Source organism: Lathamus discolor, chromosome 4, assembly GCF_037157495.1.
Source record: "Lathamus discolor isolate bLatDis1 chromosome 4, bLatDis1.hap1, whole genome shotgun sequence".
In the NCBI taxonomy this organism is placed as follows: domain Eukaryota; kingdom Metazoa; phylum Chordata; class Aves; order Psittaciformes; family Psittacidae; genus Lathamus; species Lathamus discolor.
Genome location: NC_088887.1, coordinates 94,712,057 through 94,724,450, shown reverse-complemented (window position 1 = coordinate 94,724,450; position 12,394 = coordinate 94,712,057). Strand labels below are relative to the sequence as shown.

The 12,394-nt window shown below is 52.2% G+C and overlaps 1 protein-coding gene across 2 annotated transcripts; it reads right to left on the bottom strand.

Moving 5' to 3' along the window:
* Nucleotides 1-5,564: 5,564 nt before the first annotated feature.
* On the bottom strand, nt 5,565-9,912 carry PCDH8 (protocadherin 8). Of its 2 annotated transcripts, none has more exons than XM_065675820.1 (3): nt 7,413-9,912; nt 7,048-7,258; nt 5,565-6,606 (listed from the first exon to the last, which is right to left on the bottom strand). In XM_065675820.1, exons 1-3 carry the CDS (start codon nt 9,825-9,827, stop codon nt 6,233-6,235), a joined length of 3,000 nt encoding a protein of 999 aa, XP_065531892.1. In that variant the 5' UTR covers nt 9,828-9,912; the 3' UTR covers nt 5,565-6,232. The 2 variants fall into 2 exon arrangements, with proteins under 2 accessions (XP_065531892.1, XP_065531893.1); XM_065675821.1 differs by having other exon boundaries at nt 7,048-7,255.
* Between the last annotated feature and the right edge of the window lie 2,482 nt (nt 9,913-12,394).

The following is a 12,394-nucleotide window of genomic DNA, read 5'->3' as shown; positions in this document are numbered from 1 at the left end:
GGCTGGTAGGTCCTCCCTACTCAAAAAATACCATCAGGGCACAGCAGCCAGCTCTGCCTACCTCAGCAGGAGCAGACGGGCAACCTGAAATGGGTGCTCATGCTTGAGACCCTGAGGATTCCAATGCCCACTCAAAAATAATTAATAGTTACCAACTGAACAAGCCCACTGGCTTCTAACATCCAGGCTAAGTCACTGCTTTTCTCAACTTGCTGGCCATCTGCTCCTTTTCCAGTTCACCTCCCAGGATTTTAACCCTCCCCATGCACTGCAGGACAGGGGGAACCCAGAGAAGCCGGTCCCCTTCCTGCCTGTGCCTGGGTCTCTGGCTCCTTGTGAACTCTCCCAACATGATTAATGTTGGATGGGAGGCATTCCCCAGGAGCACTGATTGTGATTGGGATACCACTGCTGTGGGAATCGCCGGGAGACGAGCTCATCAGATGATGACCGACAAGTCTCGTTTATTGCTAAGCAGATGGATACTTATATACCTTGCTTGCATGTTTATAGTTTGGTTACAGAGAGATTATTGGCTCATAGCTTCTACATGTTACAAGATCATTGGTTTATAGCTTCTACATTTTTGCAGCTACACCGTGCACCCCCCCACCATCCTCCTTCTCATGCACTTATCACTTAGTGGCCTTGGCTGTGATTGGTCATAGTATGTTGCTGTTTGCCGGTGTCCTTCATTTCCTCATTATCTGGCGTGAGAGGTTTGCATCATGTTCTACACAGATGTCTTGTTTCAGCTGGTTGATGGGAGCGTGACCTTTGACCTTTTTTTCGACAAGCTAATCCTCCACACACTGCCATGGGCAACACGGGCATGGGTGCAAAACCACCTTTCTGCATCCATTGGGAAGGATGGGCAAGTGCAGGGATCCTTATCACTGCTTGAGGAGGGAGAATTCCAACTCCAGGGAGCTTCTCCAAAGCATCCTCTTAAATAGAGAAGGCTTGAAGACCTTGGCATGTATGGTGGGAAGTAACATTTACATCTCCCCAGCTGCTAGTCCACTTCAGCCTAAATTTAGGTTTTGGTGACATTTGAGAAGTGAGCAGGCATTATCACGAATGAGGCCAAGCCTTCAAATCATCCAAAAAGCATTACGGTCAACCCTGAAATTGCATAGAAGCCTCCAGAGGTGTTACATAGACACTGAACTACTTGTTGTCTGCTGTCCAAATGCACAGTCCTGCCTTCTTCCAAGGCCTTGGGGGCCTTCTCCCTCTCTGCCTCCTTCCTGATAGTGTCTGACATCCGCCTGACTCCTGATTGAGCTAAACCTGTGGAATCCCACCTGGTTTTGGTACATTCATACATCTGCCCACGGGCAGGTGACTTTTCTGGGTGCTGGTGGCAAAGGAGTCATGAAATAATGAAGCTGGAGATGGAGAGAAGGGTGGACCATCCCCTCTGATGACAGCACACCCACGTGAATTTCTATATCCACCTGTGTGTCTATGTGTAAGGCAGGTGCTTAATCTGCTGTCATATACAATGGTGACATAGTCAATGCAGTAATGGGAGACTAGAGTGCTTTTGTCCCCTAGACCTCCCTGTCCAGCCCTCATTGTCTGCCACAGGAGCATAGATTCCTGCCGCTCATGTAGACCCTTACACACTGGCCACAAAAGAGGCACATCTGTCTGAATCTTCAGCTAGATCCCACCCTGGTGTCTCTCTTGCCTTCATGGACTGCTCCAGGCAGCATTTTCTGAGCATCTCTCATATGTGTTGAGATCACAGGATTAAGCCTGATCCTGGAGGTTACAGCCATATCCACTTACAAGCATGAGTGCTGATGCCTCATTTCACTAGGAGTCCTGCATCTAGAGCATGCACAGCAGAAACCACAATCAGGCACCTCACAGTGGTGTTTGATAATATCACACATCATTAAACACAAAACATCCTTGAAGGCATTCAAGAGGCACAGGAGAGAGGAGCAGGTCAGTGGGAATTTGACTTCATGTTTTTGGCTGAAGTGCCACAGAAGGCATCTCTGGGATCTTGTTTCCTTGGTGTGTGTAATGGATTGACCTTGGTCAGCAGTCAGACTGCTGACTCACCTAGCTGCTCACTCACTTCTGCTCCTCAACAGGACAGGGACAGAAAATCAGATGAAAAAGCTCATGGGCTGAGATTGGTACAGAGAGATCACTTACCTATTACTGTCACAGGCAAAACAGGCTAGATTTGAGGAAAATTAATTCAATTTACTGACAATTAAAGCAGATTTGGATGTCTGCCCAAGGTCTCCAGGGTGGTGGTTGTAAGCCCACAGTCCTAGAACATCTCTGGGCCACTCAGGAGAAAAGGCGTTTCATGAATCTGCTGCTGTAGCATCACTCCTGTGTGTCCTGAGTATTGCAGTTACATCTTGATGGGTGTGCAGGTGCACCTGGAAGAGTCTGGGAATTACCCACATCTATATTTTTGCTGTTTTATCCCTCTGCCTTGATGCCAAAGAAGCTGGACACCAGCACCTGGTTGTGAGCAAAACACCCTGGCTTGATGCTAGTGATGCTACTAGGTATCTCTCAGCTTCATCTAACCTACTTTGGTCACAGCTCCCTCCTTTTTACCACACTGACAGTATGCTCAGATCAGATGGTCTCATGGCAGTTGCTATAAGCAAACTACCTGGCAGGTTTTGAAAACATATGGGGTGAAATTTGTTGCACTAGATGTTGGATATCCACAGTGCAAACACCTACTGCCACTGCAGGCATCACGTAGGGAGGGATGGGGAATGTCTCCGTGCAATACACCAGACCTATTTCAGCTGGCTGGTTCAGAAGGAAATGATTTCTGTACTAAAAGTGCCTATTTCTTTTCTCTGTCTGCTAAGGGAGCCAAGAGTGCTTTGCTCCACCATAGGTGGGTGACAACCAAAGACTTCTGCAGGAGCAGGCTCAAGGTTGGTGTAAGGGATTTTGTGATCTCCAGCTGATGTAGCTAGTTTGGGCCATGGAATTAATGCTGGCTCATTGAAAGAGTGTTGTCTTCTGCCCTGTGTCTCTATGCTTCCTCCTCCTCACCTCTGCCCCCTGAGCCAGGGAAGGGCAGTCAGGAGAGAGCAGTTTTTTGTGATGGAGAGGCTGTGTGGCCTCACACTCACCCACCACATGCAATGCAGGGCTGATGCCACACCATGCTTGGTGAATAAGTGGAATGTAATTGATAGGTTTTCATTAGTTTATGAAGTATTTTAGCAAAAAGATCAGTTATGTTAATTAAAAACTTAAAGAAAAAATCTAGGACATACACAGTGCAATAGCATCAATGGAGCAAATGTTTTACTTAAGGGGATCTGCCAAGGAGCTATGACTGGGGCTCCCCTCTCCACTCACCTGCACTTTGAATGATGAGTGCCCTTATCTGATGGAGCTTGGGGATTTCCCCCACCTAATTTTAGGCATCTAAAACTAAAGGAGTCTGGGCTGCTGCCCCTTGCCCTTACAGGGAAAGGGGAGATCAGGATGCACCTGAGCTGTCCTGTTGCATGTTTCCTAAGATGAGAAGGTCTCAGACAAGGTACAGACTGACCACTAAATTTCCACTAACCAGGGAGTCCCTGCAAAGTGCCAGGCTCTGATTAAAATGCTGCATGGACGAATCCCACATATTCCTGGCAGCACATAGGACCAGAAGAGACAGATCCTGTCCCCAGTGAGACTGTAGTTGCTTGCTGCTGAAAGGTGCTTTGGGAACAGGAACAGGAGACTTTATTTCTCCCCCCACCCCTTTCAAGACTGCCTCATATTGGGGTGGCCTGAATACCTGGTTAGGCAGCAAGGAGCATCAGCCTATCCATAGAAGCTCACAGGCTCTGCTGCAGACAACAATATGAATCTGGAATCTCAATCTTTGTCTGCAGCTACCTCCTGCCAGCGTCCCCCAAGAGAGCCTGGGGACCTGCTGTGGAGGTGCTGCAGTATGTAACCCAGGCTTTTGAAGTAGATGAGGAAGAAGCAGCTCATCAGGCTGCCCTGCTTTTTGATGGAGAGCCTTTCCCTTCCCTCATTCAGCGTTATGACTAATTACTTCACATGCAGGCTTGCTGCTCTGCATCACTGAGGATTAGCCGGCAGGGAGGCTCCCAGCCTTCCTTCTCAGCACTCACCCTTCAGCCACAACTTCAGCTCTATATTTAACCAAGACGACCCTCTTAGTTCATTAGATGCATCATGTTTTTTTACTACTGGGTTTAGATGAACGCCAGAAACGCTCACCTATTTTTCTGACCATAAAAGCTTCCCAGATGAGTCTTGCATCAGCCTGATTTCAATTCCCTTCAAGTAGGGTAGCTCTCTGAAGCTCTCTGCCCACCACAAATCTTCATGAAATGGCTTTTATGAAGCTTCTGTTAAAACTCAGACCATGTCTGTCTAAAAAATTGGTCAGGCTCTGCCATTCTTGCAATGTGGGCAGCAGAAAGCTGGGAGCTGAGGAGCAAAGGGAATGTCTGTTGGTTAAAGGACATGCAGGTGAGATAGATAGACAAGTGTTTCCTACCTACATTTTGAGACACAGTCTAATAGGGCTTTGTTTATGTCTAAGGCAGCTTTATACTTCCTTCGTGAGTCATCTTCTATATACATACCATACTAATTAGGCATATAAATGAAGAGTTAATGATAAAAACCCCAAAAGCTTTGCCATGTACAAATTTCTGGACTATTGATTTGTTCAAAATGTGAAACTGTATCTCCAAGTGAGGAGCAGTTTTTCCTTTCGGAAAAGTTCAAACTACCATTAAAGCTTCCACAGAAGTGTTATCTCTGGTATAAGCATGTTTTTGAACACAGGAAGAAACTCACTGAAGCTTATGCTTCAGTTTGTTTCATCAAACGCTACTCTATAACTGATTTCAGCATACGGATTAGAGATCTGCTTTTAGCCTGAAACCTTGAGGGCAGGGAATTTCAAAGCTCTGGGTGATTTATTTTTCAGGACTGTCATTTCTGGGAGGGGACAAAATACGTGTCACACGATCTCAACATAATCAACTTCTTTCTGGTTTATGCACAAATATAACCCTATCCTTCCTTTTGAAGTACATATATGTATGTACACAAATGCAAGTCCTTTAGTAAGGCTGCCTTAACAAGGATAAACATCTAAGCACATACCTGTGCAGCCTAACTCAAATCAACACCTCAGCCAGATCAGAAAGCAATGCTCTTGAGTGGCTGCTGATGCAAAGATATTTGCACAGCACGAGCGCTGCACCTGATGGATGTAGCTTCACTTGCTTCCCTAAAATTACCCTGCTTCCCACCAGTGAAGGATCAAGCTGGAAGAGCTGAGACCAGGTAGTGAAAAGCAAAGGCCAGCTCTGTCACATTGCCCTTGCTCCAGCCCTGCAACCCATCATTAAAATCCCTAGAGCTAAACCTGCAGTGAGGTATTGCTGGAGATGAAGGATGGGTGAGACTAAAAGTAGCATCGTTCACGCTCCTCCCCACTGCATTTCTCTGTGCAAAATGCTTTTGTTGACCTGCAAACACCTCTATGCCCTGAAGCATGGCATCCGCAAACACGCATCCTCTGACACATCACAAAACCTTTATTAGTGTTCATCAGTGACACAGATTACAGGAACCAAAGGCAATTAAATAACATTTAACTTGACCACAGACTCAAGAAATACAGGTCACATTTGGCAAGGCAAACTTCTCAGTACACTGGGTTGCTTAAGTTATTATTACACAGAGAAAGAGGAATTTCCCTTACAAGGTTCTACGTATTCAGGATATTATTATTAACTACTATTGTGTCTTTCAGACAGTTCCTTTGGCAAGAATTCCCATTTTTAAGCTTTTATTATATAAAAATATAACCAATTTTCATTATGTACAAACATTACATTACACAATGTACAGGTTAAAAACACTACAAAAAAAAAAAAAAAAAGGCAGGCCATGGGTGAACCAAAAGAGGAAAAAAACAACCCCTCAATGTAGAAAACATGAAAAAAAATTTAAATACTGCACATTTCATAAAAATTACATTAACTACAAACAATTCTTTTTTGTTTGCAAATATCAAACAGTACTGATGTGATTGGAAATCTTTCCCAACAACTTCATCTTTAAGGCACATCTTGCATATTTACACGTTCGACACCAGATCTGGTCAATAACTTAAAGGCTCTCAGGAGTGACCTTGTCATGTGCGCGCAGGGACGTTGTCTACTCAGGTGGGGAGCGTGTTGGGCTACACTTTCTCAGCTGTGTCCGTCTGGGGACCCAGGTATCTAGTGGAAGGGGCTGGGTAGAGGGGCACCCCGATCTCCTGCAGGTCGGGGAGCCGTGCGGGGCGCGGTGGGGAGAGCAGCGTGATCGTCCGGTCAAAGTCCCTGTGCAGCACTTTCTCGTAGACGCTCTGAAGCCCCACTGTTTTGGGCAGCTGGGCTTGGTAAAAGTTGTCCCTGCGCAGGGGATCCCTGGGCAGGGACGTGCTCTTGCAGAAGGTGGAGAGGGGAGCTGAGGGATGGGGAGAGGGGTGCGGGTTAGCTCGGCCGCAGGAGGGGCTCCAGCAGCGGTCTGAGTGGCCCAGGATCTTGCACTCGGCTGTGCATGCCCACAGACCTAGAGAGAAAGACAGAGAGAGAGAGAGGAGAAACCTCTCGTTACTGCAGGAATAAATCCACATCATCAGTAATCCTCAGAGCTAACAGTCACGGGATGATTCAATGCACTGACAGTGGGAGTCAGGAGTGATGCTCTATGGCACCATGAAACACCCTTGGGAAGGTCACGTCTTTTTGCTAGGGACACTCCTCACAATCCTAACTTTAAGGGAAGCTTTTTGGGGAAGAAAAAACTCCAATCCCACTGTACTTCCAGCACCTGCTATTTTGTGCTGGGCACTCAGTGTGGAGAGGAATCAGCATCACAGCAAAAGGCAGTTTGAGCCACTCAGAGTCAGATTTCCCCCTCCAGGTGCCCTGCCTAATCACTGTGCCCCAGGGATGGGTCCCTCTGTCCACCTCCCTGTTTGCCTGTCCATCTGAGGGGCTGAGCCCTTACCATTCTGCATGTGCGTGATGAGATCTTTCTTCAGGGCATCTCCGCTGATATCCGAGTCACTGTCATTGAAATCGCTGTCGCCTTTCCCGCTGTCTTTGCCACTGAACTTCTCTGCCTCTCGGCCGGAGATGGTGTTGAATGAGTGCCCCTTCCAAATGGCCACGGGGGGAGCAGGCTCCTTGCTGTAGCTTGGAGTGGCAGTGAAACCCTGCTGGGGTGAGAGGATCAAAGGAGACAGGAGAGAGGGAAGTGGTGAAGGATAAATCAACATCAGAGCTGCACCTCCGTGATTCACATCCTCCAAGACACCACACACCACCCCCCCCCCCCGCCTCCAGCCCCCTTTCCCCGCGATGGGACCTTACCTCCCCGCTCGGTCCTCTCAGCCTCTTCTGACCCTCATACAGGCAAGTGCTGTCGCTGCTGCTCTCAGCAGTGGAGATCTCTTCAGCAGCTGGAGAAGGGTCAGGGCTGGTGAAAGAGGTTTTGCTGGGAAAGGTTCGTACCTCAAACACATTCCCCCTCTGGCTGCCCTCCTCCTGCTGGCCCTTCTCCAGGTGGGAGATGTCTATCTGGTCCTTCAAGGATGAGTTGTTTTTGATCTCGTTCCCCTTCTTGCGCTTGTTGCAAGTGGTGGCAATGGTGATGATGGCCACCAGCAGGAGGGTGCAGCTGCCAGCCAGGACAATGATCACGATCAGAGGGATGTCCCACTGCAACGCCTTTCCTTCCCAGGAGCCGGGCTTGGATATCTCCTGCATACTGGAAGGAGCGGTGGCAGTCACCAGGAAGTTGACTGTGGCTGTTGTGGCCAGGGAGGGTTTGCCATTGTCTGTCACGGTGAGGATGACCTTGAACAGCTGCCCCAGCTCTTCAGAGAGGTCGCCCCTCAGCACGATGTCCCCAGTGCTTGGGTTGATGGTGAAGAGGTCCTGCTGAGGCTCTTCCAGGAAGGCGAAGGTGAGCTCAGCATTGGCCCCATCATCTGCATCTCGAGCTTTGATCTGGGCCACCAGGGAGTCACGGGAGGTCTTGCTGGACACTCCAATTTCTGCTGTCCCATTGGTGAGCACTGGGTGGATGATGACAGGAGGGTTGTCATTCTGGTCCACCATCCTCACTTTGACAAGGGTGCTGCTGGACAGCTGCGGGGAGCCACCGTCAGTGGCCTGGATCCTCAGGTCCAACTGCTTGAGGATCTCATAGTTGAACGTCCTGAGAGCATAGATGGCCCCGGTGGCAGGGTCTACGGAGACATAGGTGGAGATGGGTGCCCCCATGACCTGTGTCTCCAGGAGTCGGTAGGTGACCTTACCGTTGTGGCCAAGATCGGGGTCACGGGCCACCACGGTGGTGATGTAGGCACCTGGTGGGTTGTTCTCTGGCACGGCCACCTCGTAGAGGGGCTTGGCAAAGAGCGGTGCGTTGTCATTCTCATCGCTCACCCGCACCGTGTACTGGCGGACGGTCTTGAAGGGTGGGGAGCCCAGGTCCTCGGCCACCACAGTGAGGTTGTACTCGGGGATGCGCTCGCGGTCCAGCGCCGCTGTGGTGACAATCATGTAGCTGTCCTCGTAGGCTCGCTGCAGGGCAAAGTGGTCGTGCCCGCGGAGGCTGCAGCGCACCTGCCCGTTGGCACCTGAGTCACGGTCTGAGGCACTGACGAGAGCCACAAAGCTTTCGCTGGCTGCTGCCTCGCTCACATAGGCCACACCAGCGGCGCTGGCGGCCCCACGGAGGGCGCTGATGCTGATACGTGGTGCGTTGTCGTTGACATCAGTGAGGCGCACGACGACAGTGCAGGTGGCAGCACGAGGGCTGGTGCCACGGTCCTGGGCTCGCACGTCCAGCTCGTAGGTGCGGGTGCGCTCATAGTCCACAGTGGCCTCCAGGGTGAGGCGGCCCGAGCGTGGATCGAGGCGGAAGAGCCGCCGCGCCTCGGGGGGCACCTGGCTGCTAAAGGCATAGATCACCTCGCCATTGGGGCCCTCATCAGGGTCGACGGCATCCAGATCGAGCAGCAGGGAGCCGGGCGGTGCGTCCTCAGGTAGCTCGACCGTGACCGAGCTCTGGGCGAAGGTGGGGCTGTTGTCATTGGCGTCGAGGACGCGGACATGCACGGTGGCTGTGCCCGAGCGTGCTGGGCTGCCACCGTCCTTGGCCACCAGCTCCAGCGTGTAGGATGGCTGGCGCTCACGGTCCAGCTCCTGGAGCAGCACCAGGTCAGCACAGCGTGCCCCATCCGCCCGTGTCTGTGCCTCCACTCCAAAGTGGCTGTTGAGGGAGACTTGGAAGCTTTGGATGGAGTTGGAGCCCACGTCCTCATCCACAGCCACCTCCAGAGGGAGGCGAGTGCCAGGTGCGGCGCTCTCCGACACCTCCAGCGTCATCTGGGCACGGGGGAAGCGCGGCGCGTTGTCGTTGATGTCACGCACCTCCAGCTCCACGTGCACTAGGCGGTAGCGCTCCCGCCAGCAGCTCACTACATCGAAGGCGAGGACGCACTGGGGGGCCTGCCCACACAGCTGCTCCCGGTCCAGCCCCGCTTCACCGATGCTCAGCTGCCCGTCCTCCTCCCGCACCCGCACCAGCGAGCTGTTGCTGAACTGCCGCATCAGTCGGAAGCTCATCTCCCCTGGCGCCTTCACCGGCATCTCGTCGGCCAGCGTGCCGATCACCGTGCCCGGCGCGCCCTCCTCGTCGGTGCGGTACCTCACCGTCTTGCAGCGGGACAGGGCCAGCAGGCAGGCGGCGGCCAGCAGCCGCAGCGAGCGTCTCATGGCTCAGCCCGACGGGGCGGTCCGGGGTGGCGGTGTGGGTGTTTGTGTGTGTCGGGGAGCGATGCACCGTATCACACGCGGCTCCGCGCTCCCTCCACCGCCGTCTGCATCTTTCCGCGCCTCCGCGCCGCCTTTCATAGACGGCGGTATGCAAATGAACGAGCTGCCGAGCCAATGGGAGGCGGCGGTTCCCGAGACGGGGCGGTTCCCGCGTCCGGCGCGAGCGGGCGCGGGGTGCGGGCGCGGGGTTCTGCCCTTTGTCTTCATCAGTTCTGCGGGGTTTGGGGCTTCCCCCCCCTTTTTTTCCCCGTTTATCCCTTTTTCCCCCTTTATTTATTTTATTTTTCCCATTCTTCTCTTCCCCTTCCTCCCGTCTTCTCTCCCTCTCGGGATGCGCGGCAGCGGAGCTGGCGCAGCGCGGAGCAAAACGCGCGGCGGTGTTTGTTACTCGTGCCGCAGGTCGGACAGGTGCCGTGGCTTGTCTCCCCGTGTCGTGACATGCCGCCCTGTGGCGTGGCATGTCGCCTCGTGGCGTGTCGCGGCTTGTCGGTGCATGTCGCGGCGTGTCGCGCGGTGGTTGCGCGGATTAGCGGGTTTTTGAGGAGGGGGAGAGGGTCCTGGCATTCATCTGCGCGGCCGGAGTGGTGTGTTCCTCGCGTGAGAGCCTGTGATCAGCGGCGTTAAGTCGCCTTTCAGGAGGTGTCCCCGCATGCTTTAGTATGCGTGTCACCGCCCGGGTTTCTTAAGCCTGGGGCACTAGTAGGCGAGGAGGGGAAAAAAAAAAAAAAGAAGAAAAAAAGAAGGGAAAAAAAAGTTCCAAATAGGATTTAGCATAAGCTTGAGGAGATTTGGAAAGGTTTCAAAGATCAGGCTGTATCAAAGGCTTATGAAGCCCTCGTTAGCTGTAGAAATATAATAGCATGGCAGGCTATCCCATTCGAGGAACCAATGTCTGTATTATTTCACTATGACAGGCTAAAGGGAGAGAAAGTTGAACAGTTTCCACAGAGGAGTTGGACTAAGTTGAATATAATGAGCAAACGCCACATGTATCCATTATGTCCCTCTATTCATTCCCAATCACTGCCATAACTCTTTGACTAAACGATGATGAGCGCTGAATTACACACAATGCCCTGCTCATATTAAAATACATTTAAGACCTATCCCTCCTGGTGCCCTGTTACGCCTATTCACAGGATTTTCCTTTTGTCCTAATAGGGCCTCTCTGGGAAGCAACACCAGTCTCGTTCCAGAATAACAAAATAACAGCATGAGGCTGAAACCTGGCACGAACCGGGGGAACGAAACCATCTGCCCCGCGAGGCACCGGGGCCCCGCGCGGAGCCCCGAGTCCCGAGCAGCCTCTCGGTGCCTCGGCAGCCATGGGCAAGAGGCTTCTGTGGGGATGGAGGCTGGGGGTCCTCAGGGGCAGCTGGGTCCCCGGGAAACTGCGTGACCTTCATTCCTTCATTCCCTCTTCTCTTTCTTCCTTTCCCTTCTTCCATTTTTAGTTCCTTCTTCCTTGCCTCCCTCCCTCCCTTTTCCTTCCCTCTTTTTCTTCCACCTTTCCCTTTTTCCCTCTTCCCTTCCTTTCATTCTCGCTTCCTACTCCCTTGTTCGTCTTTCCCTCTTTCATCTTTTTCCTTCCTCCCTTCCTTTCCTTCATTTCCTTCCTTTTTTCTTTTCCCTCTTTCCTTGCCTTTTAAAGAAAGAAGGGGACACAAATGGGACGCGGTTCGTTCCCCCCTCGCCCCGGTTTCCTCTGGACACCCGCTCCTCCGCGCACACAACGCGATGTGGCACTCGCGGCAGAAGCACCCCAGGGGCTGCGCGGGCGCTGCGCGGAGCGGCACGCGCGGGGGGGGGGTGGGGGGGGTGGGGGGTGTGTGGGGTGTATGTGCGGCGGGGTGCCCGCAGCTCCGGCTTATGGAAATGGGATTTAAATGGGGCCTCGGCTCTGGCTGCGGGGCCGCGGATCCGCTCTGCCGCCAACTAAAGCTCCCCCAGCTCCTGCTTTCCATACGAAAAGCCTCCGCGAGGCTCCTTCCTCCCTCCCGCCGGAACTCCGCAGGCGCCCGTCCAGCGGGGCGTCCAGCGCCCGAGCCAGGCCGGACCCCTCTGGGTCACCCTGGGTCTCCCTGAGACCCCTTGGGCCGCGATACGGACCGGGCCGAGGTCCGGGGACCAGGTTGGACTGAGCGCCTGGGAATGGGTCCAGCGGCAGCGGGCAGGGCAGCAGAGTGGCCCCTCGTGTGTAACAGGATTATCTTTGCCATTTCAAGTTCCATACAGCATGTAATTTATTTTTAATTAGGATTAGATCGAGCAGGGAAGGAGACCAGACCTCACCCCCCTCCTTTGCCCCTCCCCACAAAGACAGGGCTATTCCACGAGGAGCTCTTATTCTTTATTAAAAGAAATAATTAATCAATCAATCAATAAAGCAGGACTTACATTTGCCTCCCATGCACTTTGAAGGAAAGAAGGGTGAAAAGGGCTCTATTTTCAATGTGTGCTCAAGTATTTGGATCAGAAGAGGCTTGGAAATCCTTCTTTCCCATCCA

What these genes read in the sequence shown, in the direction of transcription:
- PCDH8 (XM_065675820.1), bottom strand. Translation starts at nt 9,827, where the DNA reads ATGAGACGCTCGCTGCGGCTGCTGGCCGCCGCCTGCCTGCTGGCCCTG. An exon ending in TGAGAGGACCGAGCGGGGAG is followed by an intron (nt 7,259 to 7,412) that starts GTAAGGTCCCAT and finishes CTCTCACCCCAG; the next exon opens with CAGGGTTTCACTGCCACTCC. An exon ending in CATCACGCACATGCAGAATG is followed by an intron (nt 6,607 to 7,047) that starts GTAAGGGCTCAG and finishes CTTTCTCTCTAG; the next exon opens with GTCTGTGGGCATGCACAGCC.